Consider the following 27,758-nt stretch of genomic DNA (forward strand, 5'->3'; position numbering starts at 1 on the left):
TTACTATCAAATTTTGTGTGAAACATCATTGTGGAGGGCGATCGTATTTTTAGCCCACCATCATCAAATCGCCTGGCGTCCGTGGTCTGTCGTCCCTCCGTCCGTAAACAATTATTGTTATCGCTACTTCTGAGAAAGTACTGAAGGGATCTTTCTGAAATTTTATATGCAGGTTCCCCTTAGTCTGTAATTAAGCATATTGCATTTTGGGACCAATCGGAAAACAATATGGCCGACAGGCAGCCATCTTGAATTTTTTCTACTGAAATTTGTTATTGCTATTTCTCAGAAATTACTGATGGGATCTTTCTGAAATTTCATATGTAGGTTGCCCTTGGTCCGTAGTTATGCATATTGCATCCTGGGACCGATCAGAAAACAACATTGCCGACAGGCAGCCATGTTGGATTTTTACAATTGAAGTTTGTTATCGCTATTTCTCAGACAGTACTAGAGGGATCTTTCTGAAATTTCATATGTATGTTACCCTTGGTCCGTAGTTGTGCATATTGCATCCTGGGACTGATAAACAAACATCATGGCCGACAGGCAGCCATCTTGGATTTTGACAATTGAAGTTTGTTATCGCTATTTCTCACAAAGAACTGAAGGGATCTTTCTGAAATTTCATATATAGGTTGTCCTTCGTCCCTATTTATACATATTTCATTTTGGGACCAGTCGGATAGCAATATGGCCGACAGACAGCCATGTTGGATTTTGACAATTGAAGTTGGTTATCGCTATTTCTCAGAATGTTTGAAGGGATCTTTCTGAAATTTCATATGTAGGTACCACTTGGTACCTAGTTATGCATATTGCATTTTGAAACCCATCTGAAAACAACATGGCTGACAGGCAGCCATAATGGATGTTGACAATTAAAGATTTTTATCACTATTTTACAGAAGGTACTGAAGGAATCTTTTTCAAATTTCATATGTAGGTTCCCCTTGGTCCGTCGTATTGCATTTTGGGGCCAATCTGAAAACAACATGGTCGACAGACAGCCATTATCGCTAAATCTCAAATTTCATAATTATATAAGTTCCCCTTGTTTGAAAAATACTGGAGGGATGTTTCTCAATTTACACAGATTAGTAAGAGGAAGGGAAAATAGATCAATCTGACATGGAACCTATAAAGATCATTCAATAGTGGGCGCCAAGATCCCTCTGTGATCTCTTGTATATAAATTAGGCTGGTCCGACCTCTGAGGACAGAGGGGCGGGGCCAAAAATGGGAACTTTGGTGACTTTTTCCTTTAAAACCTTACTCCTGCTTAACCATTGAATAGATTACATCCAGATTTGGTGGGAGAAGGCGATTATATTTTATACAAATGAAGCTGGTTCGACCCCTGGGGAGAGAAGGGCGTGGCCCAAAACGTGGAACTTCACCTCAAAGCGGATTACTACCAAATTTGGTGTGAAACATCATTGGGGAGGACAATCATATTTTATATAAATGAGTCAGGTCCGACCACTTAGGAGAATGAAGCGTGGCCCCAAAATGGAAATTTAGCTGAAAGTTTGCTTTAAAACGCTACTCCTCCTTAATGTCTTCATGAACTACACCCAAATTTAGTCTGAAGCATCAGTGGGGAGGGCAATCATAAGTTGTATAAATGAGACTGGGGCAAAAGGATGAGGCCCCAAAACACTAGCTTGGCTGACATTTTGCTTTAAGATGCTACTACTCCTTTAAGCCAAAATGAACGAAAACCAAATTTGGTCTGAAACCTGCTGCAAACAGACAATTTATGGTAATGATGCTGGTTTGAGACCTTTAGATTGAGGGGTGTGTCCCTGTTGTAAGTGTTTGTCAAATGACCGTTTAGGCCCATTGGTCTCTTTTTTCTTATAAGTTCTTACCCGGCAATAATGTTTTAACTGTTAAAGATATTCCAGTGGAAGTTGCTGTATACCTTTATCGCCCTACCTGTACCGACAAAGTGCAGTGCGACCTTGACCTATAGGTCAAACCTCAGTTGAGTGAAAAAATCAGTGAATAGAAGGGGAGAAGGGAAGACATGTTTTTCTTCACACACAAAAAAAACCTCTAGTTAGTAAATGACATAATGTACACTCATGAAATCCCGTCTTAATCAGTGTTTGTTAAGAATAATACTGATAATATTTAACAATAAAAATAAACGAGCATGTGTACTTTGCAATGATTTCATTTTTATTTTCAACAAGATAACTGACATGTCAACTTGTTATATTGTATACAAAACTCCAAAATATCTCGCAACATTCGCTGTCTTCTTCGTTTATAATGGTGTTTCACGAATATACATATTATACTCGAAATTACCTCACTATCTCATCCTTCCAACAGTACACTAACCATTCGCCATTGAAGGCATCCCTCATTTTAATCGAAGTTTTCATGATAACCCACATTTTTACCGTGGCGTCCGGCGTCCGTCCGTCCGTCCGTCCGTCAACATTTACCATTTTATATCAACAGAATTTTATGAAACTTTATATGCAGTCATATCTCAACAAGATCTCGGACGAGTCCGTAAATGGAAATTTTTTGACTGATACTTACAGAGTTATTGTCCTTTGTAATAATATTATTATTGGACCTTCTGAACACGATAATTCGATCTAATGTCAAACAAATTTGATGAAACTTCTTATGCAGCCATATATCATCAAAATATCAGATGAGTTCGATGATGGAAATTATTCGACAGCTACTTGCAGAGTTATTGCCATTTGTAATAATATTATTATTGGCCCTTCTGAACACGATAACCCGAGTAAATATCAACCAAGTTTGTATGCAGCTATATATCGCCAATATCTTGGAACTTGGAAATTATTTGACAGTAACTTACAGAGTTATTAGCCTTTTGCATAATATTATTGGACTTTGTGAACATGATAATTCGAGTAAATATCAACCAGGTTGGATAAGACTTGTAGCCATCTTGGTGGAGTTCGAAAATGGGAATTATTCAACTATACCTTCCAGACTTACTGCCCTTTGTAATGATACATTGTTTAGCTCACCAGGCCTAGGGTAAATCTTTTTAAAACGCTACTAGTCCTGAAAAACTAATGAATTTTAATGAAATTGGGTCTGGAGAATTATTTGGCAATGTTGTATGTTGCATAAATGAAGAATGTGACAACCTTGGGGCGGGAGGAAGGAGCCTAATAGGGGAAATAAAGCAAAACAAAATCCTTTAAAATACCTTTTCTTTTTCAAGAATGACAGGATTTAGTCCACTTGAACCATTGTACGAAGAAGCAGTTGAAAAGTAGGAAAATAGCTGAAATATAACTTAAATCAGAGTATTTTGCTATAATTACTGAAATAACCAGATGAGCGATGCATGCCCTCTGGGCCTCTTGTTAGCAATTTCTACCTATCTCACTGCGCCTCTTTTCACAATATTGAACGTTTCAGAGTATATTATTGAACTTGAACTTGAATATGGGATTTCCTAAATGTACATATTTTCGCGGTAATCTTATTTTAGCGGGTTTTCATTGAAAACATTACGTTAAATTAGATTTGCGCAAAGATTCGTTATATTGTTATGTATGGCACAAAATTTGGATCCGTAAAATTATAAATGCGGCTATCTGTGACTCTAGATGTCAGACGATGATGTGATCGTCTTAATCCTTACATAGTTATCTGGGTGAAAAGTGCTCGATTGCTACGGCTATACATGTATATATAGCTCTAACGTATTTTGTTGCTATTTCAACATTCATAATACACTCTGGATTATAAAGCATAATTGGAAGTTCGCTGGAAGTGTTCAGAGCGTAGATGACCGCGGCTGTGTACACTATGAAGGTAAAGACATTTTTATATTGATAGTAAATAGTTTTACTTTCATTAAAGTGTATTAATTGAATATTAATTGAATTAAATCAATTTGAGCACGCCATAAGAACGTTTACAAATTACAAATACAGTCCGTTAAGTATACCTCGCACATCAGATCGTAACAGTATCACCAATCTACAGATCTAATGAAATATAATTTCATCCAGATACAATGACATCCTAGAAACATTAACCATTTTTGCAGTAGAATTTTCTTTAAAATCTTAATTGTTCTCCTTTTGCTTAATATATACGTAGACAATGTGTCAGTATAAATCATGAATTGTTTTAACTACTGTAGGTTACAAATATGAGTGAACATGTATCTACTTTATGCTTGCCTTAGTGTAATTTTCGAACCATTTTAAACCACCAAATAGTGTTAAGAATTTGAATGCATCAAAATTGAGTAATACAGGACTGAACTAAGCAGCTACATCCCGATAAAGAATGTCTATTAGTCAAGCAAAGCTTACGCAATCCAATTGAAATTATGCTCTCCAGTCCTCTCCAAACACCCCAATTAAAGGAGCGCAATACAAATAGGATGCTGGCTAAGGGCTGTCAAAAATATATGAGTTCAGTATAAAAGCTGATTTCTAAGCAAGATAAAAGGAGAAAATCTCCTCGCAGTACAAAAAGTTGTGGACTCATTCAGAGTCTAAACCGCCGCCTTGGTTACACCAACTGAAACCGATGGCAATATTATGGGTCGTATTTGACGATGTGTATCTGTCCATCTTTTTGAGCTACCCATAGCCAGTTGATGTTGTCGATGCCGACTGCGGTTGGGTACATCAGGCCATCGTCTTCTGTCATTAAAAACTTATTGAATGTCCCGTCACTTGTTAATTGGTGTATGGCGTGGTTCCAGAAGTCAGAAACTATGAGGTGGTCATCTTGATCCTTACATAGTCCTCTGGGGTGGAAGGTGCTCGCCGGCTCCGACCCTATTGTTCCAACATATTTTGTTGCCGTTTCAACATTAACCACATATCCCGGCTGGTAAAGCTTAGTTGGAAGTTCATTGGTATTGAGAGTGTAGATGGCCTCGGCTGTGAGGACAAAGAAGGTACACTCATTATGATATTGACAGCAAATAGATTTACTTTCATCTTTTACACCATTTTTGTTGAATTCATTCAATACCAAGTTTGTGACTTTCACTTGTCTGCGGGAATGATAAGTGACATTTGTTTGGACACATGTCAATAGAATCGTGCCAGTATGCGATATGCTAAGGTTACCTTCCTGTGAATACGGAGACGAATCGAAAATAGTGAAGTGGCGTGTCTGACCATCCACTGTAACACGTTTGATCACGTCACTGTTAGTCTGTTGTACGTATATACCACGTTCTGTGACGGGAGTGATGTACTTAACTTTGGTCATCAGTGGTTCGATGTCGGCCCTTGTACATTTAACCTGGGCAGAATCAACAAGATACAAATGGTTTTCTGTCACCACAAATGCCCTTTTTGCACTAATTGGTGAGATTTGACTTATTTGTGAATCGCAAAAGTGAAATTTTGTAATTCGTTGATGTCTGACTTCAGAATCGATCCCAGTCACGTGACCCATCCACCTCTCCATTTTCTCAGCCTCGCTCATTTCCGTGGTGAAGGTCACAACATCCGACACGAGCCTGGTCTGTTCTCCAGTAGCGCTTTCAAGCATCTGTAAAACATGTACACATTTTTTATCATCAATAAAATCGTCACACTTCGGATTTCTCCGAAAATGTTCCAGAATCGCAAGGCATGCTTCTTGTTTGACGAGGTACTTATCGAGGCTTCGTAGCTGTCTCCTTTCCTGTGTCCTAACTAACGCCTGCTGAGTTTGACTCCACGCTTCAAGTATTTGGGATTTTTCCGTTTTTCTGTTGTCAATTTCCACAGACAAATATTTGAATTTTTTCAACACATTTTCCTTTTGTGTTGTGATCATGTTCATGTTCTGTTGTACTGTTTTAGTCATGTCTTCTCTCGTCGACATCTGTTCGAACAACTGTTTTCTTTTTGTGGGGACCACGTCGTCCGTTTCACAAAAAATGTGATTAGTGTGATCTCCAGCTATGATACAGGATGTACATATCAGTTTTTCACATGTCTTGCAGAAAAGAGATATTTCTTTTTTAGTATGTATGAGACAGAACGTTGATGTCTCTTTCAAATATTGCATAACAGTTGTAAGCTTTTCCTCAGATACTTCCGTCTTTATTTTGAGTTCTGTCGGTTCTCCAGGTTGATTTTGATTTGGGTGAGTTTCTGACTCTGTACATGCCTGATCGTCTGCCATATTTTACAGCTAATATCCTGCTTCTTTATGGTGACACGGGCTGAAACGAAACAGACAAATCTGAAATAAAATGATACAATTAACAGAGAAAGAAACTATTGTCATAGAATTTGAAATGTATGTGATTCTGGTAATGGGAATCCTGGCGATCATTCTTCACTCAGCACACCTCGGCTTATTCTCTACAGTCATCTAACGAGGTATAATGTAGGGAACCGGGATCGGCCGAGGTTAGCCGATTGGACCATTCTTATGTAAAATGTATGTTACTAGCCCAGTGCTGTAACGTCTGAGATACAGAGAATTTCTCTGTAGCTGTGCCAGCGTAAAGTTACATATCAAATATCAGACTGGACTTATATTCGTTAATTACAATACTTGTCTAGTGTGATATTGTGTTGTCGGCGCCTAATTATTTTTAAAACAATTTTATTCGAACCGTTGAAAACTTTTATCAAAGTGATAACTTATACAAGAGGGGGAAATGAAGCCGCTTCGTTTTCTATGACCTCTTGTTCAAACAAGGGTTGAGTGTGATTTACATTGTTTACATTAATCTACCGTTGGCATTCATACTCATTTTGTTACGGTTTATAATACTCAAAATGGACTAGGTTTATACTGTGACAACGCAGCGTACGAGTAAATATTTACATTTGAATGTCGCCTTATCCCCTTTCCAATGTATTCATAGAACTATTAATAGGTATTAACGATACTCCAGGCTGGTCCACTGGTCAACATTCTGGATATAGTTCTTTGGAAACTTAAGAATATTTTTATCTTGACAGTATTTTTCTGCTTCTCCAACATTCTTCCCAGATATAATAAAATATGTAGTGAAAACATCATTTCCCGTCAAGCATGCAGTATCGGTAACTAACAAAACTTTTTTTTTGTTTTTTTTTTTTTGACGTCCGTCATTATTTCAACTGTTAGTCCCTGGTAGATGTGGAACGTCCATGTCGTGCTTTTTTCATCTTGGTTGGTATATGAATCTACATATAACTGTACCTACATGTATGCAGCATGTCCGTGGAATTTACTCATTCAACTTCCATCAGATAAACATTTTCTGATTAATTCACTACATGAAACGCATGATTATAGAGAGTTAAGTGAAACACAAAAATATGGATACGTCTCACTTGTCTATAACAAGAGGCCTAAAGGTCACCCTGGGGTCAGAAAGCCAACATTTGGATACCATCAAACTGCCTTCCAAAGCTGCTAATTCTGACCAAGATGGAATTACGTAATTCAAATAGAAATACGACAAATGATAGTCAAAATGTGATTATCCTGTATAAAGTATAGGAAAATTAACCCCTCCCCAGGGACAAACGCGATACCCCAGGGTCATTACATTCACATTTTTGATAAAGCACCTTAAGTCTCTTCCATCTATGAAGAACATTTTGATTCTACCTTAATTGGGACTTGAGAAGAACATTTTTGAAATTTCACTTTATTTTGGTCTCGCCCATCAGCCGCATGGGTATAAATACCATCGAAGTGTTATCCCAACCTGCTAATTTATACTAGGTTAGAATGAATTCCAATAGGAAATCCAACAAATCATATTCAAAAATGTGATTTTCCTGCATAAACTATAGTTAAGTTTACCCCCTCCCCAGGGGCAAACGTGATACCTCAGGGTCATAAAATTCATAATTTTGGTAAAGCACCTTAAGAACCTTTCATCTAAGAGGAGTTGAAAAGACATTGCGGTTGAAAGTAAACTTTTTCCTGAGTGCAAAATAAATCTTTTTTTCTTTTCTGAGAGGAAGGTCAAAGGTTAAAACGTAGGGAAGAATGAACTACTTATGATACATGACACACTGCCTCACCTAGATGAACTTGTATCCTAAGTATGAATTTCATGTGAAAAGTGGCGTAAGAGATTAAGCCTGAACAACATATTTCTTTGAAGTAAGATCAATTAGTGAATGATAGAGATCCCGTATTAATTAGTATGATTTAATGTACATGTATATTTTCTAATTTTGATTTGTCCATTCTCTACACAATTTATTGTGTCTGTTCAACATGCTATCATGCAGTGCCCGCCAACTGAACAATGTATGAATTGTTATTCATGTTTGTAAAGATGAGCTGTAAATCTCAAGGTTAATAAACAAAACAAAAACAAACAAAAACTAGGTGTAAGCCTAAGGTAAAAATGTAGGCTAGAGAGATACATGATACACCGCCAGATACCCCAAGTATGATGGTCCAGTGACAAGAAGTAGATATAGCCCAGAGAAAGGCGGTAGGACAAAAGAATCGACAGATAATGATATAAATACCTTTCATGTCTAACCGCTGGTCTGTCAATTTATATTTGGATGTTTATGCCGACTGTTCTATCTCTGGTGTAAATCTAAGGTATACATACATACCTCTCTGTGTAGAATCAGCACTTCACCTTCTTCGTAACTGTGAACATATATAGAACGACAAAGGTTGTCAAGTCATTTGTAACATACATTTTCATTGGCTAGTCATGACACATGGTAATGTACGTAACAGATGATAATTGAGATAGGCGTGTCTATCGTGTTTATATATACAGCCTTTTGATAATGCAAAATGTCTATCATTTATAGTCTCATAATAAACGAAAATATAGATTTTAAAAATCGATATGTAAGTACATATACGAGGGCTGATTGATAAGTTGTGAGTGTCGTATTGAAGGAAGTACTGATGAGGATGGTTTTTTTTAAATCCTACTATTCTCTGTCTATATCCGGCCGTGTTCCCAATGACTGATCTTATTTGGTTATTTAATATCGACGAGGTAGCACTCTAAATTAAACAAGACAAACGGCTTTTGCAAAATGGACAAAATCGGTTAGGATTAGGGTTAGGGTGAAAGAGTCTGTCATTGCCATGGCTGCAATTCACAATTGAGGCTTTAAATTGATTGAGCATCCGCCTTATCCACCTGATCTCGCTCCATCAGACTTTCATCTATTTTCAAAACTGAAAACAACTGTTACAGGCACCATAACCCTTACCCTAACCCTAACATGCAGTGGATGACTTTCTGAACAAACAGGAAAAGGAGTTCTATAAAAGTGGGATTGAGGCCCTTAAACACTGCTTGTTAAAGTGTATAGCTACTGATGGGGATTATGTTGAAAAATAATACAATAGGTCCGGCAGAATTGACACATGATACACCGCCTTATCTAGGTGAACGAATACCCTGAGTATGAGGGTCCAGTGACAAGAAGTAGATATAGCCCAGATAATGGCGGTAGGACAGGAGGATTGAGAGATAATCAATATAATACCTTTCATGTCTACCCGCAAATAGAAAGTGACAGTGAAGGATCCTTAGTGGTATGTCATGAAACATTCTTTAGGAATTTTTCAGTCTAACAAACTGAAATAACGTATAATTAGGTCTAGGAAAATGGCGGAGTGCAATGGTATTAAATTACAAACACCAGATGAGACTATCAGACTGTATCAGACTGTCCGTAATCAACTTCCTGTTTATCTAAGGGTTATGTTTTAACACTTTATCAAACCACAAATGAGGAAGTTAAATAAATTACGATGGAGATCATTATACAGAATTAACATAACCAAAATGCTTATACTCATATTGATATGTATGAGAGTTAGGGGCCGCTGGTCTGTCGATTGATATTGGGACGTTTATGCCGACTGCTCTATCTCTGGTGTAAATCTAAGGTATACATACGTAACTGTGAACATATATAGAACGACAAAGGTTGTCAATTCATTCATGACACATGGTAATGTACGTAACAGATGGTAATTGAGATAGGCGTGTCTGTCGTGTTTATTTGATAATTAAAGAGATAACCGGTCCTGGGGAGCGTAAACTAATTGACGTTATAATACAGCCTTTTGATAAGGCAAAATGTCTAAATGTCTATCATTAATAGTCTCATAATAAACGAAAATATAGATTTTAAAAATAGATAGGTAAGTACATATACGAGGGCTGATTGATAAGTATTTGGTTATTTAATATCGACGAGGTAGCATTCTAAAGTAAACAAGACAAGCGGCTTTCGCAAAATGGACAAAATCGGTTAGGATTAGGGTTAGGGTGAAAGAGTCTGTCATTGCCATGGCTGCCATTCACAGTCGTGGCTTTAAATTGATTGAGCATCCGCCTTATTCACCTGATCTCGCTCCATCAGACTTTCATCTATTTTCAAACTAAGTAATAAGGTATGGATAAGGAATATTATGTTCGAATGGTTTTGAACCATTTGAAATGCTAATTAGTCAAGGGAAAACTAAAATGTAATGATGGAATCGAATAAGTAATGAAGGAATCGAATAAATAATGAAGTAACTGGATAAGTAATAAGGAATAGAATGATCGACAAGATTATGGAAATGTGTAATGGTTAGTTTTGAACCATTTAAACTCTGAATTAGTAAGGAGAAAACAAATAAGTCATGAAGGAATCGAAATAAAATAAAAGTTTGATTACGTGAGTTTTAGTATCTACCATCTGATAAAAATGAAATTTTATTAAGGTTATACGAATCCACATATTTTTGGTTATTTCCAACGTGCAGATAAATCTTAATTTTTGCATTTGTGTGGTGCTTCATGACTAAATAAATGCGACTTGGACAAAAATTATAACAAGTTCAGTTTAAATTAAGTGATTTAGGATATTTTAGTAACAAAGCTATACCTCAACTGGCATATAATAGGCAAGTTTGCGTATTATACACAAGTTGGTGGTTTCTTTAACCTGAATTACAGAACCGTCTTCCTTTACATTTAGTAATTCAATGGATAACAATGACCATGTAAACTCAGTTAACTTTGGTAGTCCTAGTAATACCATAGACAGTGGTGTACTATTCCCCAACACGGATCAGACGGAACACTGCCATGAAAGGGCACAGGCAAATGTGGCACAAACGGGAGATTCGAAAACCACAAATGCATGTCGTTGTGATACTCGATAGGGATATTCGGAAACGACAATCAGTAATACAGTGGTAACATACACGAAGGAATGTGGTGTAAACAAACTGTTGATCATAAGGTATCAAAAAGAAAGAAGTGACATTTTCTGAAATAACTGACAGTAGTCATGACCAAATATATTCCAGTACACCAATGATACCTCCAGTAAACAGAGGGTCAGATTCAGTTTCACTGGTTCATAGTAAACCCCCTTTTCAGAGACATTCATGTCCATGTTCAGATCATCATCCATATGAGATACAGAAGCACATTTCTTGACCATAGCAATGAAGGGTTACATTCAGCATCATTACCTTCACATGGGGTTTCAGGGTAATACATTCCTCCCCATGGGAGCAACATTGAAGGGTTAGTGTTTGGGTTCACAAGTTCATTCTCTAGTCAGATAAAGGTATTCATATCATCTAATAGACGATTTGTCAGTATGATCATATCAAGGATTTAAGAACGTGGATGTGGTATGAGCTGTGGGTATTTCGATTGGCTAGGCGATTAGGTGCCGTAGACCATGATTTCAAGGCCCGGTCAGGGCACAAGTCATAAGATTGTCTTCCTTCGTCATTTATGTTTCTTTGTTATAAATCGAATTATTAGCACAATGTATCGTATTCACTGTGTTGTTGATCCGAAGGTAAGGATTTAAATTTCCTGTCGTAGTTGTGCTGTGTTGAATATGTGTTATATATGTACAATTTACATCCATTTATGTATATACATTATGACCTAGGTATTCATATCACCTGATAGACGATTTGTCACTTTATTTCTTCATTTCAGGGTATCGAGCCGAACATCACTGCGCCATTGAAACGTTCTTTTTAGCTAACTTGGTCCGAAGGAGGTCAGTTTGGCTTATTAATGAAAACGACTTCACTGAAACTATACAATGGATAACACTCATATTCAATTGGTAATATCTTTATGGGGTAGGGATTCAAAATTGTACAAATGGCCAAAAGGGGTCCATATGGCAATATTGATATTAATGACTTCTCCTCTGGAACTAAACAATGTATGCCATTGACATTTCAGTGGTAGCATCCCCAGGAGGCTGGGATTCAAATTTGTACAAATAATGGGGCTGACACCCCATCCAACCTCACCCCTTGGTTCTGGGATCTTTCCCCAACCCTGAAGACGTATTTCTTTTGTTTTATCTTTTCAATCATTCACAATCCTGATGTCACGTTGAAAAATAGGCCCAGGGGTCTTTCCACAACCCAAGGGACTTATTGTTTTTTTTAAATACAATCATGTTGAATCTTGACTTCGTCTCTGGGTTTTATCTTAATGTAGCCGTTTCAGAAGAACACACAATCTCTTGAACGCCAGAGTTTCTAGTCCAGGTGTTTATTAATATGAGATAGAAGCCTACAATTAAATAAAATACTAATAATACCAATGGACAGGATAATTGTAGGAAATTAATAGATAATAAGAGATAGAATATACTTTTACATGAATATTATAATATAAATGAAGATATTATTACACTTTTATAATATTACTACATAACAACAGTATACTGGTTAGTCTGTCTTACCAGGTTCCAGGGAATGACAGGCCAACCGCCCAGCTCCATGCCATAGGTACAAGTGAGAATACAAGGGATTGAGGTGTGTGAGGGCATGTGGCTGCGCATGCGCCTTAGAGTATTCTCGAGATGCATGCACAGTCACAGGTGATTGATACTCATACATTCCACTCTCTCAATCAAGCGACACCAACATGCACACATGGACAGGCTAGGCCCGGATTATGTATTGAGTAATATATATAATACAACTATACAACTGTATAAATATATACACAGTCTACATTAAAAGCAGTTCCCTACAACATATTCATACATCAACAAATAAAGTTATTAGCAAATGGAACATAAACATTATTTTGATGTTTGCTCTAATAAACAAGGTGAGCGATACAAGCCCTCTGTGCCCCTTGTTTTAGTGAGTCATTCAAAGTAATCATTTACCAAAAAACTCTTTACAAACCGGCTCTTCTTTTACTAAACCAAATACAAAATGTTTCACACGTGAAATTATTGTAATATCACACATTCTGATATCGGAAGGAACAAAAGTAACACCAACAATAATAGTTTAATGTAAATACGAAAACCAAATATAAAAAGCTCTACAAAAATAGATTATCTAGCTTATATGCACAGAAATCTAGACACAAAGTTGCCGATTTATATAAAAATTTACGACTCTCCTTCTACTAAACCAAATACAAAATCTTTCACAGGTGAAAATATTGTAATATCACACATACTGATATCGGAAGGAACAAACGTAACACCAACAATAATAGTTCAATGTAAATACGAAAACCAAATATAAAAAGCTCTACAAAAATAGGTTATCTAGCTTATATGCACAGAAATCAAGACACAAAGTTGCCGATTTATATAAAAATTTACGAAATTATATCAACTTTAGGAAAATGTAATAAGAAATAACACGAAAGGAAATAAAATGACTAATCAGCTAACATTGATTTAATGTAAATACTCATTGAAAAACAAGAATACGGCATAATCGATATGTAGTTGAAATTGAAATATCTACTGTATACAAAATTGTGAAAAACAATCGGTAGTAAGCTGATAACATAATTCCATTGGACCAAAAAATTCTAATTAAGAGTTACTTAACCTTAACAAAAATATACAATTTTACATCAAACATCAAATAAAGTTTGGGTTGAATACGAGTGATTTAATGTATCATATAGATTGTAGTTGATAACATTTACGTTGCATTTAATTTCGTTCTTTTCGCCGTCCCTAAAGATGACTTAATTTCCCTCTACACCTGGTCGAAGCTCAACCTTAAGGCCATAGGCCAAAAGAAAGAGTCATATATCAGAAATGTTTTAAAGACTGCACCTTTGGCAAGTCAATTTGTTATTTATTCATGGAGCAATGTTGATCCAGTATGTAACCAAATTACATCGTACTCATAGTCTCAAAATATATCTTTATCTTTGTTTCCTCTAGTTTTGACAGGACACAAACTACAATCCCCGCGACGTCCAATAACTTCAAAGCATAAATTGTTATTTAAGGTTTATGTACAATGTAAATAGCATATTCAATGATAATTTAAAAGCATAACAGCACGGTTATTTTGTGCAATATAAGTGATCCACGTGAGCTTACTGTGTTCTCATGAAACTTGCATTTTTACACACATTTTGTTCCATTCCACCAGAGTAGTGATTTATAGGCTTGTAAAATACCACTGGATTTGCTATTTAGATTAACCTTAAGACGATACTAAATGATTAGTAACACTTCATACTACTTATAGATAACCATGTACTATACACGTACAGAGTTTGTGGTAATCTTATCATAACAATGCTCAGGTTGAAAACATTATGCTTAAGTGCGATTGCGCAAAACCCAAGTTTCTTGTATATATATTTCAATCCGCAAATCACCAATGCGTCAATTTGTTGATATTTTAATGTGTTAAATTTGCGTACGTCAATGATAATGTTTGAAGTATACAAATAGTTTATTTAGTATATGTCACACAGTACAGAGGTAACAGCAACATCAATCTATATATTTAAGGGACGCCGGTTGAGTATGTATTCCCATTTTGTGATATCACTTAAACGACTAAGTGATATCACTTATCAAAGCTTAAACATGCAAGTGATATCATTTATGAAAACCAGGTGATCTCTGTTATATTTTTGATGCTGGCCTGACCTGACGGTTTATTGAAGATAGCTGGGTAGTGAACATTCATTCTTTTGGAATTCTTAAAAACGTCTATTTTCTAAGTGATATCACCTAATATTTGGAATGGTTGATATCACTTAACCGACAAAGTGATATCACTAAGAGGTTTTAATTAGGGGATTTCACTCATTCGCTCCGGAAATATTACTTAAACGACTAATGATATCATTTAAACATTTAAGTGATATCATTTAGTCAATATTTGAATAAGTTAAATCAATTATTTGTTGTAAATATTATTTCATTATTTGTAAGCGATATAGTCTTTCAAACAGACGAGACTGGTGAATTGAATTAACATTCGAAATGCTTGTTTAACACGAATCTAACGGAATGAATTAACATTTGAATTATAACACGAGACTGGTGAAATGAATTAACATTTGAATTATAACACGAGACTGGTGAAATGAATCAACATTTGAATTATAACACGAGACTGGTGAAATGAATCAACATTTGAATTATAACACGAGACTGGTTTAATTGAATTAACATTTGAATTATAACACGAGACTGGTTTAATTGAATTAACATTTGAAATATAACACGAGACTGGTGAAATGAATTAACATTTGAATTATAACACGAGACTGGTGAATTGAATTAACATTTGAATTATAACACGAGACTGGTGAAATGAATTAATATTTGAATTATAACACGAGACTGGTGAATTGAATTAACATTTGAATTATAACACGAGACTGAAGAAATGAATTAACATTTGAATTATAACACGAGACTGAAGAAATGAATCAACATTTGAATTATAACACGAGAGTGAAGAAATGAATCAACATTTGAAATATTAAAATACAATAATATTCAGTGTGCTACATTTCTGTTATGATTATATACCACATTCTTCAGCATAAATCCTGACTTATTTTCAAAATGCCGGTAAATGAATGTACGTGCATACTAGAATAATTTTCACTTTCACCACAAAAAAATTTCGAGTCTCATGAAGACGTCAGAATTTGATCAGAGGAACAGAACTAAGTAGCAACATACCGCTATATCCACAGTTTGTCTTGTTTAACTTACCTATAACATAAATCCTGGACTAGTCGTAAGTATAAACCGCTAGATACCTATAACATAAATCCTGGACCAGTCGTAAGTACAAACCGCTAGATACCTATAATATAAAACCTGGACTGGTCGTAAGTATAAACCGCTAGATACCTATAATATAAAACCTGGACTGGTCGTAAGTATAAAACGCTAGATACCTATAATATAAAACCTGGACTGGTCGTAAGTATAAAATAGCTAGATACCAATGATATAAAACCTGGACTGGTCGTTAGTATAAAATAGATAGATACTAGTACCTATAATATAAAAGCTCTACTGCTCGTAAGCATAACGCGCTATATAGCTATGATATAAAAGCTGGTTACTTGTAAGTGTAAACCGCTTGATGAATATAATACAATAAAAGCTGGACAGGTCGAAAGAAAAACAGCTAGATACCTATGAAATAAAAGCTGAACTGGTCCTAAGTATAAACAGCTAGATACCTGTAATATAAGAGTCCCGTGGGCATTAACGGTCATCTGAGTTATGAAATAATTCGGTCAATTTGAACCCTTTAGGCACCGCCACTCAGTTCTCTGGGGAGGGGGGGGGCATATAATTCACAATTTTGGTTTACCTTTTGCCATGGAAGGTTTCCACAATTTCTTTTTTGGATTTGATTCAGAGAAGACGTCGAAAATGTAAATTATTTACGGAAGGAAGATGCACGACGACGGACAAAAGGCAATAAGAATAGGTAATTTGAGACTTTGTCTCGGGTGACCTAAAACGCTGGACTGATCGTAAACATTTAACAGCTTGACACGTGTAATATAAAAGATTGAATGTGATAACATACTGATTACTGATAGAAAGCTGGTAGTCACAAGTGTTTGTGTTTAAAAATCAAACCGTTTCAGTTACACGAATACGACTGTCATGTAGATGAAACACCCATCACTCCATTTACTGCCAGAATTGTTAACGAATTCATTAAAAGGTCATCACTTGTTGACATTCTGTGCAATGAAATATATGTACCTTTAAATTCCTCAGTGAGAAATACAACAATAAACCAAGATAGTTTTGTCTGTGTAAGGATCACGTGATATCATATGACTGATCTATGGACTCTACTCAACCTTCTGCAATCGATGGCAGCGTTACGGGTCATATTTGACGATGTGTATCTGCCCATCTTTCTGTGCTATCCATAGCCAGTTGATGTTGTCAATGCCGACTGCGGTTGGGTTCATCAGTCCATCATCTTCCGTCATTAAAAACTTCTGGAATTTCCCTTCATATGTTAATTGGTGTATGGCGTGGTTCCAGAAATCAGAAACTATGAGGCGGTCGTCTTGATCCTTACATAGTCCTCTGGGGTGGAAGGTGCTCGCTGGCTCCGACCCTATTGTTCCAACATATTTTGTTGCTGTTTCAACATTCACAACAAATCCTGGCTGGTAAGGATTCTTTGGAAGTTCGTTGGAAGTCTTCAGGGCGTAGATAGCACCGGCTGTGTGGACGCTGTGCGCAAACTCATCCTTATATTGACAGCAAATATTTTGACTTGTTTTTAATCTGACACCATAGCTGTTGTATTCGTGAAACAACATGACTTTTTTGCCGAAATGGTCGTCAAATCTTATGACTGACAAAACCATGCCAGTATGTGCTATGCGAAGGCTTTGCGATGGATGGAACTGGACAGATTTAAAATCAGCAAAGCGGTTTTCCTGACCATTCACTGTAACACGTTTGATCACGTCACTGTCAGTCTGTTGTACATATATACCACGTTCTGTGACCGGAGTGATGTACTTAACTTTGATCATCAGTGGTTCGATGTCGGCCCTTGTACATTTAACCTGGGTAGAATCAACAAGATACAGATGGCCTTCCGTCACCACAAATGCCTTTTTTGCACTAATTGGTGAGATTTGACTTATTTGTGAATCACAAAACTTGAACTTGGTTGTTTGGTGTTGGCTTGCTTCAGAATCGATCCCAGTCACGCGGCCAAACCACTTCTCCATTCTGTCAGTGTCGCCCATTTCTGTTGAGAGAGTCATTGCATTCCCTTCGTGAATGACTTCTGATACATTCCTAGTTGATGCACCGGTGGCGCTTTGAAGCATCTCTAAAACATGTGCAAGTTTCTTGCCATCAATATTCTTACTACTCGGATTTCTTTGAAACTGTTCTACAATTGCGAGGCAAGTTTCTGATTCATCAAGGTATTTTTCCAGATTTTCAAGTCGCTTTTCCTTCTGTGTTGCAACTAACGACTGCTGAGTTTGACTCCAGGATTCCAGCATTTCGGATAATTCCATTTTTCTGTTGTCGATGTCAGCAGACACTGTTTTGCAATTTTTCAAGACGTTTTTCTTTTTGGTGATTTTTATATTCTGTTGTAGTATTTGTATCATTTCCCCATTCATCTGAGCCATCCGTTCATCAAACTCTAGCTGTTTCCTGGAGACAACGTCAAGATGTACAAGCTAGCCGGTCACATGTTCTACAGTAAAGAGATACTTCTTTGGTTCTGTGCATCAGACAGACCGCTGGTTTCTCCTCCAAGTATTCCAGGGCATTTGTAAGCTTTTCGTCTGATGCTATGATCTCAGAGTGTGTCTCTATAGCCACATTGCTCGCCATCTTTGAAATCTTGGTTCGACTTTTATGCACTGGAGTAGGCTAAAACAAAACATGGGATTCATTACAGTTCATTGAGACCATAACATTTACAGAATCAGCGAGAACACGAACGAATTACTAGTCCTCGACTTGTTTGTGAACCTTGTAGCAATATTTACATCAGTCATTTCTAACTGGTGTTAAAAAAAGTGAGAAAAAAAACAACAGAACTACGATACTATATATATTATTAATCGATATCTAATAATGTGTGTTATGGTCTTATGAATCGTAATACTGCCTATTGATGACAAACTTCCTGAGGCCCTGGAGAGTTCTTTTAGCTGTAAAGTATGTGCTGTGACAATGTCGTTAAAATCCTGATCATGTGATAATATGGTGTGTATGATAGTCTGAAAAGATAAAGCCACATCTTTAATTCCACTCCAATACTCTACGTCAACGGACCATTGACTAGAATTTAGAGTATCGCAGAGGAATTTAAAATCTGGTTTTAATCAGATTGTCTCTCTGGATAAAAAAATATGTATATACTACCATGCTTTGTTTAGATTGCCTGTGGTAACAATACGTGTAATAGGACCATGCAACACAATGTGCTAAAACATGTATTGTTAAATAAATCGACTAACAACAAAAAATGTACAGCAAGTCAATTTATTTTATGAATGTCCCTTGCAGAATATCCAGAACGCCTATGACATCTGTCTATGTCTGGGATAAAGCAAAGTTTTTTTGTTACCACATCGGGTAGTATGATACTGTTGTGCAGGATGACCGAATATACAGTGTTATATACTCAATATCTATATTGCCGACAATGACAGGTGTAGTCTACGATCACACAAGTATGGGTTCGTAAAAATCGTCCTAATACGAGCTTGACCAAGTGTAGACTACGCCGATTGTAGTCACGTACGGCCGAACATCACCTTCCGGACGAGGCGACATAAACACCTTCGCTTAGAGAAGTCAACTCATCACGTACATTCACAACAATGTCTGGCGAAGGTAAATAGAAAATGTTGAGCTCGTATACGTTAAGAATTCTAACTACAGATTGCTATTTTGTTTTGTGTTTGATTTTAATGGAAATACTCCCATACATGCCAATTACTACAACTGATCCCAGAGGGATATTGGCGCCCTACCATTGAATGATCTTTATTGGTTCTATGTAAAACTTATCTTTACTCTTCATTTCCCCTCTTTCCCATTTTGGTCTTGACCATTTTATAATAAAAGCTGAAGGAAGCCTACATGTGAAATCTAAGAAAGATATAAGAACTTTATGAGTAATAGCAATAACAAGTATCAACTGTTCAAATCCAAGGACTGCTACATGTTGGCCATTATCTGTTTTCTCGATCAGTCTGAAAATTGGGAATGCGCATATAGATGCCAAAGGAACATGTAGGTGAAATCTGAGAAGGATCCATTCAGAACTTCAACAGTTAGGAGAAGAGCTATCATATTAACAAATATCCTTCCAGTACTTGTAAAGAAATAGTGATAACTAACTTCAACTGTCAAAAATTCAATAGGGCCGCCTGTCGGCCATTTTATTTTCCGATCAGTCTCAATATCGAGCACATCTCCCAAGGACCAACGAGAATATATGACATTTTAGGACGATATATTCTGTGCTTTCGGAGAAATAGCGGATAGTTTACGGACCTCATACGTACCACGGGCGATTTAAATATAGTGGACTAGTGCCATAACATAATTAATTGAGGAAAATGGGCTATAATTTGGGTTTATCACCACAACAAAAACGATACAACTACATACAGTTGAGTGTAGACTAAAGGTTACACAAAGTGCATTCCGAGTGCACTCCGTTTGGACTTGGAGTGCACTCCGTTTGGACTCCAGGTAAACTTGGAGTGCACTCGGAGTGCACTCCAAGTTTACCTGGAGTCCTATCAGGCCCCAATCCTACCTGGGTCCACATGTATCACATGTACCTGTAACCAAGTACATATATACATAATGTTGATAGATAGATGTATACTCTTATACATTTTGACTCCTTAAACATGTAACAATAAGATATGTGTTACTGTTTTATCTTTGTATATATATCATCTTATTATTTTGTTGGTTCATTTTTAGTTGGTTAGCTAACAATATCTAATATAATAGATTTTTTCTATTAGTAAACCCTATATAAAGTGAATAGATCTGGCACTTTGTTGAAAAAATGTATGATAGCATTCCTTTGATTTGAAGAGTTTTAACAAGCCACGTAAATTAATAGAAATTGGTAATAAACAAAACATATTTGGCAAGCTGTTTGTGGTCTCTCAAAATGTAGAGTTTGATTGTGTACTGGAAATATCTTGTACTCGAAGTACTACTGTTTTTAATATTTCAAATGCTTTTCTTCCAACAGTTTAAATTAATCTTAACATACAATACAAAAGAATTTTTTTTTTTATCACCTTGATAGCATATTCCGGATCCAATGCCTCATTAACTCCTGGTCATAAATGGAGTTCTTTTAACAGTTATATATGATACAATCCCCCCCCCCCAACTTCCAGGTCAACATTTACCTGTATATCATGATTACAGGGGTGTGGAGAAAAGACAGACTTACACTGACCCCAATAATGACCCCTTCCTCCAAGTTTACCTTATAAGGTGTGAAGATCTGGACAGGTGTACACATGGTCATCTAACTAGATAAAGACCCCCTTAATTGTTAGATGGAAACTGGACATCACACCTTACCTTTACCTAGCCCGAGTTTCCTCTGGCCCTGACACCATGTCTGGTATGGTGTCAGGGCTAGAGGAAACTCAGGCTGACCTATACCAAGGTCATACAGAATATAGGTACAGACTTGTGACTGTCGATATCTGACACTTTTGAAATGATATGATTGTCCATTCCTATTACAGTATTATCAAAACAGTTATAAGTCATTTAAAAAAAATATTTGAAAAAAAAAAATTCAAACTGGTACTATTACTTTATGTCTTTGATATTATAATGGAAGTATGTATAGAGTATTAGAAGTCAATATGTAAATCAACATAGATTAATATGATTCTCATGTTTGAGTTAAGTAAATACTTATCAAACATTCCATACACCAACTGCAGCTGGCCTTATGTCATTTTTTTTTTTTTTTAAAGTTTGAACATTTAAATTTATGATTTTATAATTGGCTTGAACAACCATTGTACATTCATGACCTGTATCTGTTACATAAAATGTATGAGTGACACATATCATGATAGATATTGACTGAATGGGAATAGAAAACGATGTAGTTCCAACAGGTCAGTTTTACAGGTAAATGGTACGTAGGTTGCCGTGTCCAACTGCCCCGAGGCAAATTGTACCTCAGGCTCTATAATCTTATTTCCTGGACGAGAACAATGTGTATACTAATTACGGGTATAAGGCTATAGGTTGGTTTTGGGAAATGGTGAATTTACATTCATTATACCATTTGGAATTACACTGAATTTATTTATTTTTTTTACTTTAATCTCTTTCTTTACAATTAATTTTTCAAAGCAATGTCTTTATATTTTTGAATATAACAAGATAAGAACTGCATCATTTCTTAATTTGATTTGCATTAATTTTTTCTGAACTTATATCATTCAACATTGTACCTCTACATACCGTACACCTGCATAAACCGGCCAATACGTTTGGTCTCAATGACTTACGGTTTAGACAGGTTACAATGTAATAAGAAACAGCTTATTTTTACTTTCTAATTTCAGTATAGAATGACTTCATTTCAATAGAGTTGGTCTTCTTAAACCTGTTAACCAATTTGTTAATGATTTTACAGCTTATCGTTACATTTCCACCTTAATTACACTGGTATTTCATTTATACATGTAATTTTGGTCTGATTAAGGCCTCTCAGATGGAGAGCTACAATCCTTTCCTTCAAGTCAGGAGATAATCTTACTGTTCCGTTAATTGGCCTGAGGTTATAACACACCCTGCTTTGCAAAGCTTCATCATTTGAAGCCATGGCTAACAGTGACAAAATTGACATAGGTATTTCTGTGAACCCAGGACAGTACCTGTAGCTGGCTCCTAAAACTCACCTGGCACAGGTCTCAGGTGTGTCAGACCAGAGTTAGTCATGCATGACCAATAATAATAGCAATTAAACAGATACTGTCATTCATTATGGGTAGTCCAGAACTACATACTTGTGTTTACATTATGTAAGAACATTAATTTAACCAGGTAATGCTCATAAATATGTACAGTTGTAAATGTATATTTTTCTAATGATATATAAACTAAAATGATTATGTTTATTTTATAATTACTTGCCTGAACTGAGTACATATATGTAGAGAATGTCTTATTAAAAAAACACATAATTCATTAAATACTGTAAACTTTAAATATTTTGAATAATCAATAACATAATATAGACACATTATCTAAACTTCCTTTAAAGTACATGTGTAATGATATATGTACAGTAATAAATATTCTAATTAAAATAATTTTCAATTCCTTAACAGAATGAAATACAATTCACTTACATCTTAATAAAATATGAAATAATAAGCAATTAACTTTCATAGAAACCTGTTTATAGCATAAATTGTATAACTGTCTTTTATGGATCTTAATAAATATAAATTTAACATGTAGGCATTATTACCATGTATTAACAATAAAATAAATATTCTGAGTAGACTAAACAAATGTTAATAGTAATATTAAGAGAACAAAAGTAATTTGTAAAAATCTATTTATTTATATGTAAATTATATTAAAAGCATTAAAGTATTAATACATGTATATATGATATAGTCTGATTATAGAACTGGGGTATAGGCATGGTGTCTTATAGGACTCCAGGTAGACTCGGAGTCCACTTGGAGTGCACTCCAAGTTTACCTGGAGTCCAAACGGAGTGCACTCCAAGTCCAAATGGAGTGCACTCGGAGTGCACTTGGGTGTAACCTTTAGTCTACACTCAACTGTACATCATTCGCCATGCTATGATCAGTTAACGGTTGTCTGTGTGTCACGTGATATCTAAATCCGGATGCACAGCGGCAGAGTATTTTGCGGATTTTCTGTTCAAATATGGAGAGATGTGACGTGGATATGTAGTCAATCTCTCCTAGAGTGTATTGCGGTTCCCTTCATAACACGTTATTGGGCGAACTTGATTCTGACGTGCCGGTCTGCCGGCGACAGGGCGGCATTGCGGCAAAATTACTTCATTGTGTCCCGAATATGCGCGCGCAATTTCGGCACTTAAATTCCTGCCTGTTTGGAAGCACCGGCACACCGGCAAATAAGACAGCGACGTGTTCAACCGAATGATTAGATTAAGTGAGAAGTTAAATAATTTCAACTTGTTTTGAGTCTGTCATGACTATTTTAGTCATACCTATTGCAAAATACGTTGATCTTGAATATTTGAAATATGTTTATCCATATATAAATACATAAAATAAATAAAGATAAATATGTTTTGGTCTATGTCGGCCATATTGCAACTAAGCCGCTTTGCTTGAATGTACGTGCCGGCGGAAAAGTTCAAAACCGGCAAACGGCACAAAAGGCAAGCTAGAATCAAGTTCGCCCAATTGACTTCATTGATTGCAAGGTTGGTTTTTATGATTGACGTTAATGGGTTTTGAGTTTTGGCATGCTCACATGCCGCTTTAACATGCTAACATGCTAATTTAACATACTAACATGCTATTTTGACACGTTAAATTGCTAATATTGAGCTTGATATGTGTATAAATTGCAGAAAATGTGTAAAAAAGTGTAAAACATGCAAACAATAAATAAATAAATAAATGTAAAATTATATAAAATTGTGCAAATAAAATTTGTTGAAAAAATATCTTCAGTAAAAATGCATCAAATTGGTGAAAGAATTGGGCCAAAAAATGTTCAAAAAATATTAAAAACAATTGTAAAAAAAAGCAAAAACAAATATCAAATAAAAAAAATAGTAAGAATATGTTACGGTGGCTGATTTGTGCCATTTCGTCCTCTCATCATTTCGCCCCGAAAAAACGAAAATCAACAAACCTTAAATTTTCGTCTTTTCGCCACGAAAAGTCCAAACATCATAAGCAAAAAGACGAAATAAATGCACGCAAATTAGCGACTTTATTTATCGTCTTTTCGGGTACATTAATTTCGTCTTTTTGACTTATAGCCGCGAAAAGATGAAAGTAAGCTTTAAAAAAATGGCAAAACAATGTAGAACAAGAGATCCCAGAGGGATCTTGGCGTCCACCATTGAATGATCTTTATTGGTTCTACGTCAGACTGATCTCTCTATTTTCCCCTTCTTTCTTCTTTTTCTCTTAGATTTTGTTTTTCTGATAAAACTTCAATTCTCAAAATGCAAGATTTTTTTTTTCTAATGAAAAATCTAAATTCATTCGGCATAACTAGTGACCAAGGGGTACCTACAGATGAATTTTTCCAGTACTTTTCAAGATATGGCTGTAAAAAAACTACAATTCTCAAAATCCAAAACAGACGCCTGTTGGCTATATTATTTTTCTGGTGAAAAATCTTAATTCAATTGGCACAATTAGTGACCGAGGGATACCTACACATGAAGTTTGAGAAATATCCTTTACTGACTTTTCAAGATGTAGTGATAACAAACTTCAATCATCAAAATACAAGATGGCCACCTGTCGGCTATTTTGTTTTTCTGACCAAAAATCTAAATCAAAATGGCACAACTGGTGACCAAGGATAACCTACACATGAAGTTTGAGAAATATCCTTCCAGTACTTTTCAAGAAATGGCGGTAACAACTACAATTCTCAAAATCCAAGATAACCGTTTTTAAGCCATTTTGTTTTTCTGATCAAAAATCTAAACTCAACTGGCACAGCTAGGGACCAGGGAGTACCTACACATAAAGTTTGAGAAAGATCACTCCAGAACTTTTAAAATAAATAGTGATAACAATCGGCCATTTTGTTTTTCTGATAAAAAATCTCAATTGAAATGAAATTGCACAGCTAGGGACCAAGGGAAACCTACACATGAAATTTGAGAACTTTTCAAGAAATAGCTGTAATAAACTTCAATTCTCAAAATCCAAGATGGCCTCCTGCCACGCTGATTTGAAATGCTAACGTGCTACATATGTAATTTGACAAGCTAAAGTAGTCATAATCAAAGTTTTTTTTGCCATAGCTGCAATGTACTCATGACAGAAGCAATCTCTCATCAAGATGCATGTAATAGAAGAGTCTTAGACGAATGACGACAAAGATACGACAAGAATTTGTCAAGTCATTTTCTACAAAAAAAAACAGCATCAAAATTTTTTGCACATTTCACTATATTTTCTTACTAAATTTACACTTTTGTTGACATATTTTTTTGCCAATTTTATGAATGTTTTTATTGAAGATATTTTTCAACGCTTTTTTTTGCTCATTGCACTTTATATACTTACTATTTATTTATTTTGGCATGTTTTTTTTCAAATTTTGGTGCAAATTTTTCAACGCAATTTTTTTTACACGTTTTGGAATTTTTTTTTTATACATATCAGGCCAAATGTTTGCATGTAAAACTAGCATGTTAGCATGTAAAAACAGCATGTTAGCATGTAAAAACTAGCATGTTAGCATTTTGAATTAACATGTTAAATCAGTATGTCAAAATAGCATGTTAGTTTTTCAAAGCAAGTATAAAAGCTTTTAAAAACTAGCATGTTAGAATGTCAAAATAGCATGTTGAGCTAGCAGGTCAAAGTAGTATCAGCATGTGAAATATAGCATGTTAGCATGTCAAAAAGGCATAACTTGTTAGAATAGCATGTGAGCATAATAAATTGGCATGTTCACATGTCAAAACAGCATGTTAGCATGTTAATTTAGCATGCTAGCGTGTATAAATTAGCATATTATCATGCTAAAACTCAATAACGACATGAAAACCAACCCGGCAAGTATTATACATATACCCTAACGGGTTCCCATGGCATTTGCCCAACATACATCTTGCTGTCATATCAACTATAACAACATAGTCGATATGGCACCAATATGTATGGTGGGTAAAATGTAACATGGGAACCCTAACAGGTATGCCCTACCATACATCTTGCTGCCATATCGACTAAAACAGCATAAAATTGGGAAAAGGCTTCATATAAGTTTGAAAGCCTTTGTCCAATCCTTTTGTATACATACTTTACCAGCATGCCAAAATTCAATAACGTCTTTATTTTCTCAAGGTGTATATATATATACAGAGAGAGGTGACGTGGTATATGGGGGTTTCCCCCATGATGCATCATCCAAGACGGCTGCCCTAAAAATAACTCCTATATTGTCGTCATATCTCGTAATATGGTATTTATTACATCACAGTTAGTCACAAATATGAGTGTAAGCTTCTTTCATTTATAAATCTTTTAAATTACTTTGCAACTCCTACCTTAAAAACTACCCAGGCCCAGGCAATGTTCGTGTGGCGAGTTAAAGATTAACAAAGATAGATGTTCGATAAAACCAGAGACATATATGTCTCTGCTAAAACATGTCAGTTTGAAAGCCGATGTCACAATTAAATTCAATTTTATCAGCATTTTTGTAATTACAGATGTAATTTGATATCAATAAATATGAACCAAATGAAAATAACAAGATAATGAATACAAAATACTAAATCAAACAAGTACAGGCCTGTCTTCCTCAGCTCTAATTACCGTTCTGTAGTGTGATCTTAAATGCGTATTTGACGACGTATGTGTGTAATCACTTAATTAGGTTTGGGTTAAAAATGACCGCAGCCTGGAGATAGAATAGGATCTAACCGATTGGTTCATAGGGCAATGGAAAAATAAATACAATTCATCTTCAAGTGAGTTACAGGTTGTACAGTCTTTGCAGTCAGTGAATTTTAAATCTACATTAGCTACCATTTCCGTACACTTTTACATGACTAACATAAGCCAAACTTACCTATTTATAGCCAGAATTTGTTTAAAACCTGAATTCTCGAGTCTCTATAATCTGCAAACTTCCTTGTTTCTGCTGCTGCGTCACCGTTCACGTTGTTCGTTATAATTATAATGGTTTGTCAACGGTTAATGTGTGGGCGGGGCTTGTGCAGTAATTTAAACCTCGGCATTACAGATATTGTGT

The 27,758-nt window shown here is 35.7% G+C and overlaps 2 protein-coding genes across 3 annotated transcripts; both read right to left on the bottom strand.

The window, feature by feature from the left end:
* Positions 1-2,166: 2,166 nt before the first annotated feature.
* On the bottom strand, positions 2,167-8,723 carry LOC117325800. Of its 2 annotated transcripts, none has more exons than XM_033882278.1 (2): positions 8,559-8,723; positions 2,167-6,196 (listed from the first exon to the last, which is right to left on the bottom strand). In XM_033882278.1, exon 2 carries the CDS (start codon positions 6,154-6,156, stop codon positions 4,564-4,566), a length of 1,593 nt encoding a protein of 530 aa, XP_033738169.1. In that variant the 5' UTR covers positions 6,157-6,196; positions 8,559-8,723; the 3' UTR covers positions 2,167-4,563. The 2 variants fall into 2 exon arrangements, with proteins under 2 accessions (XP_033738169.1, XP_033738168.1); XM_033882277.1 differs by having other exon boundaries at positions 8,466-8,723.
* Positions 8,724-12,501: 3,778 nt separating this feature from the next.
* LOC117325801 lies at positions 12,502-27,667 on the bottom strand. The gene is made up of 2 exons (XM_033882279.1): positions 27,576-27,667; positions 12,502-18,641 (listed from the first exon to the last, which is right to left on the bottom strand). Exon 2 carries the CDS (start codon positions 18,392-18,394, stop codon positions 17,108-17,110), a length of 1,287 nt encoding a protein of 428 aa, XP_033738170.1. The 5' UTR covers positions 18,395-18,641; positions 27,576-27,667; the 3' UTR covers positions 12,502-17,107.
* Between the last annotated feature and the right edge of the window lie 91 nt (positions 27,668-27,758).

Source organism: Pecten maximus, chromosome 4 (genome assembly GCF_902652985.1).
Source record: "Pecten maximus chromosome 4, xPecMax1.1, whole genome shotgun sequence".
NCBI lineage: Eukaryota > Metazoa > Mollusca > Bivalvia > Pectinida > Pectinidae > Pecten > Pecten maximus.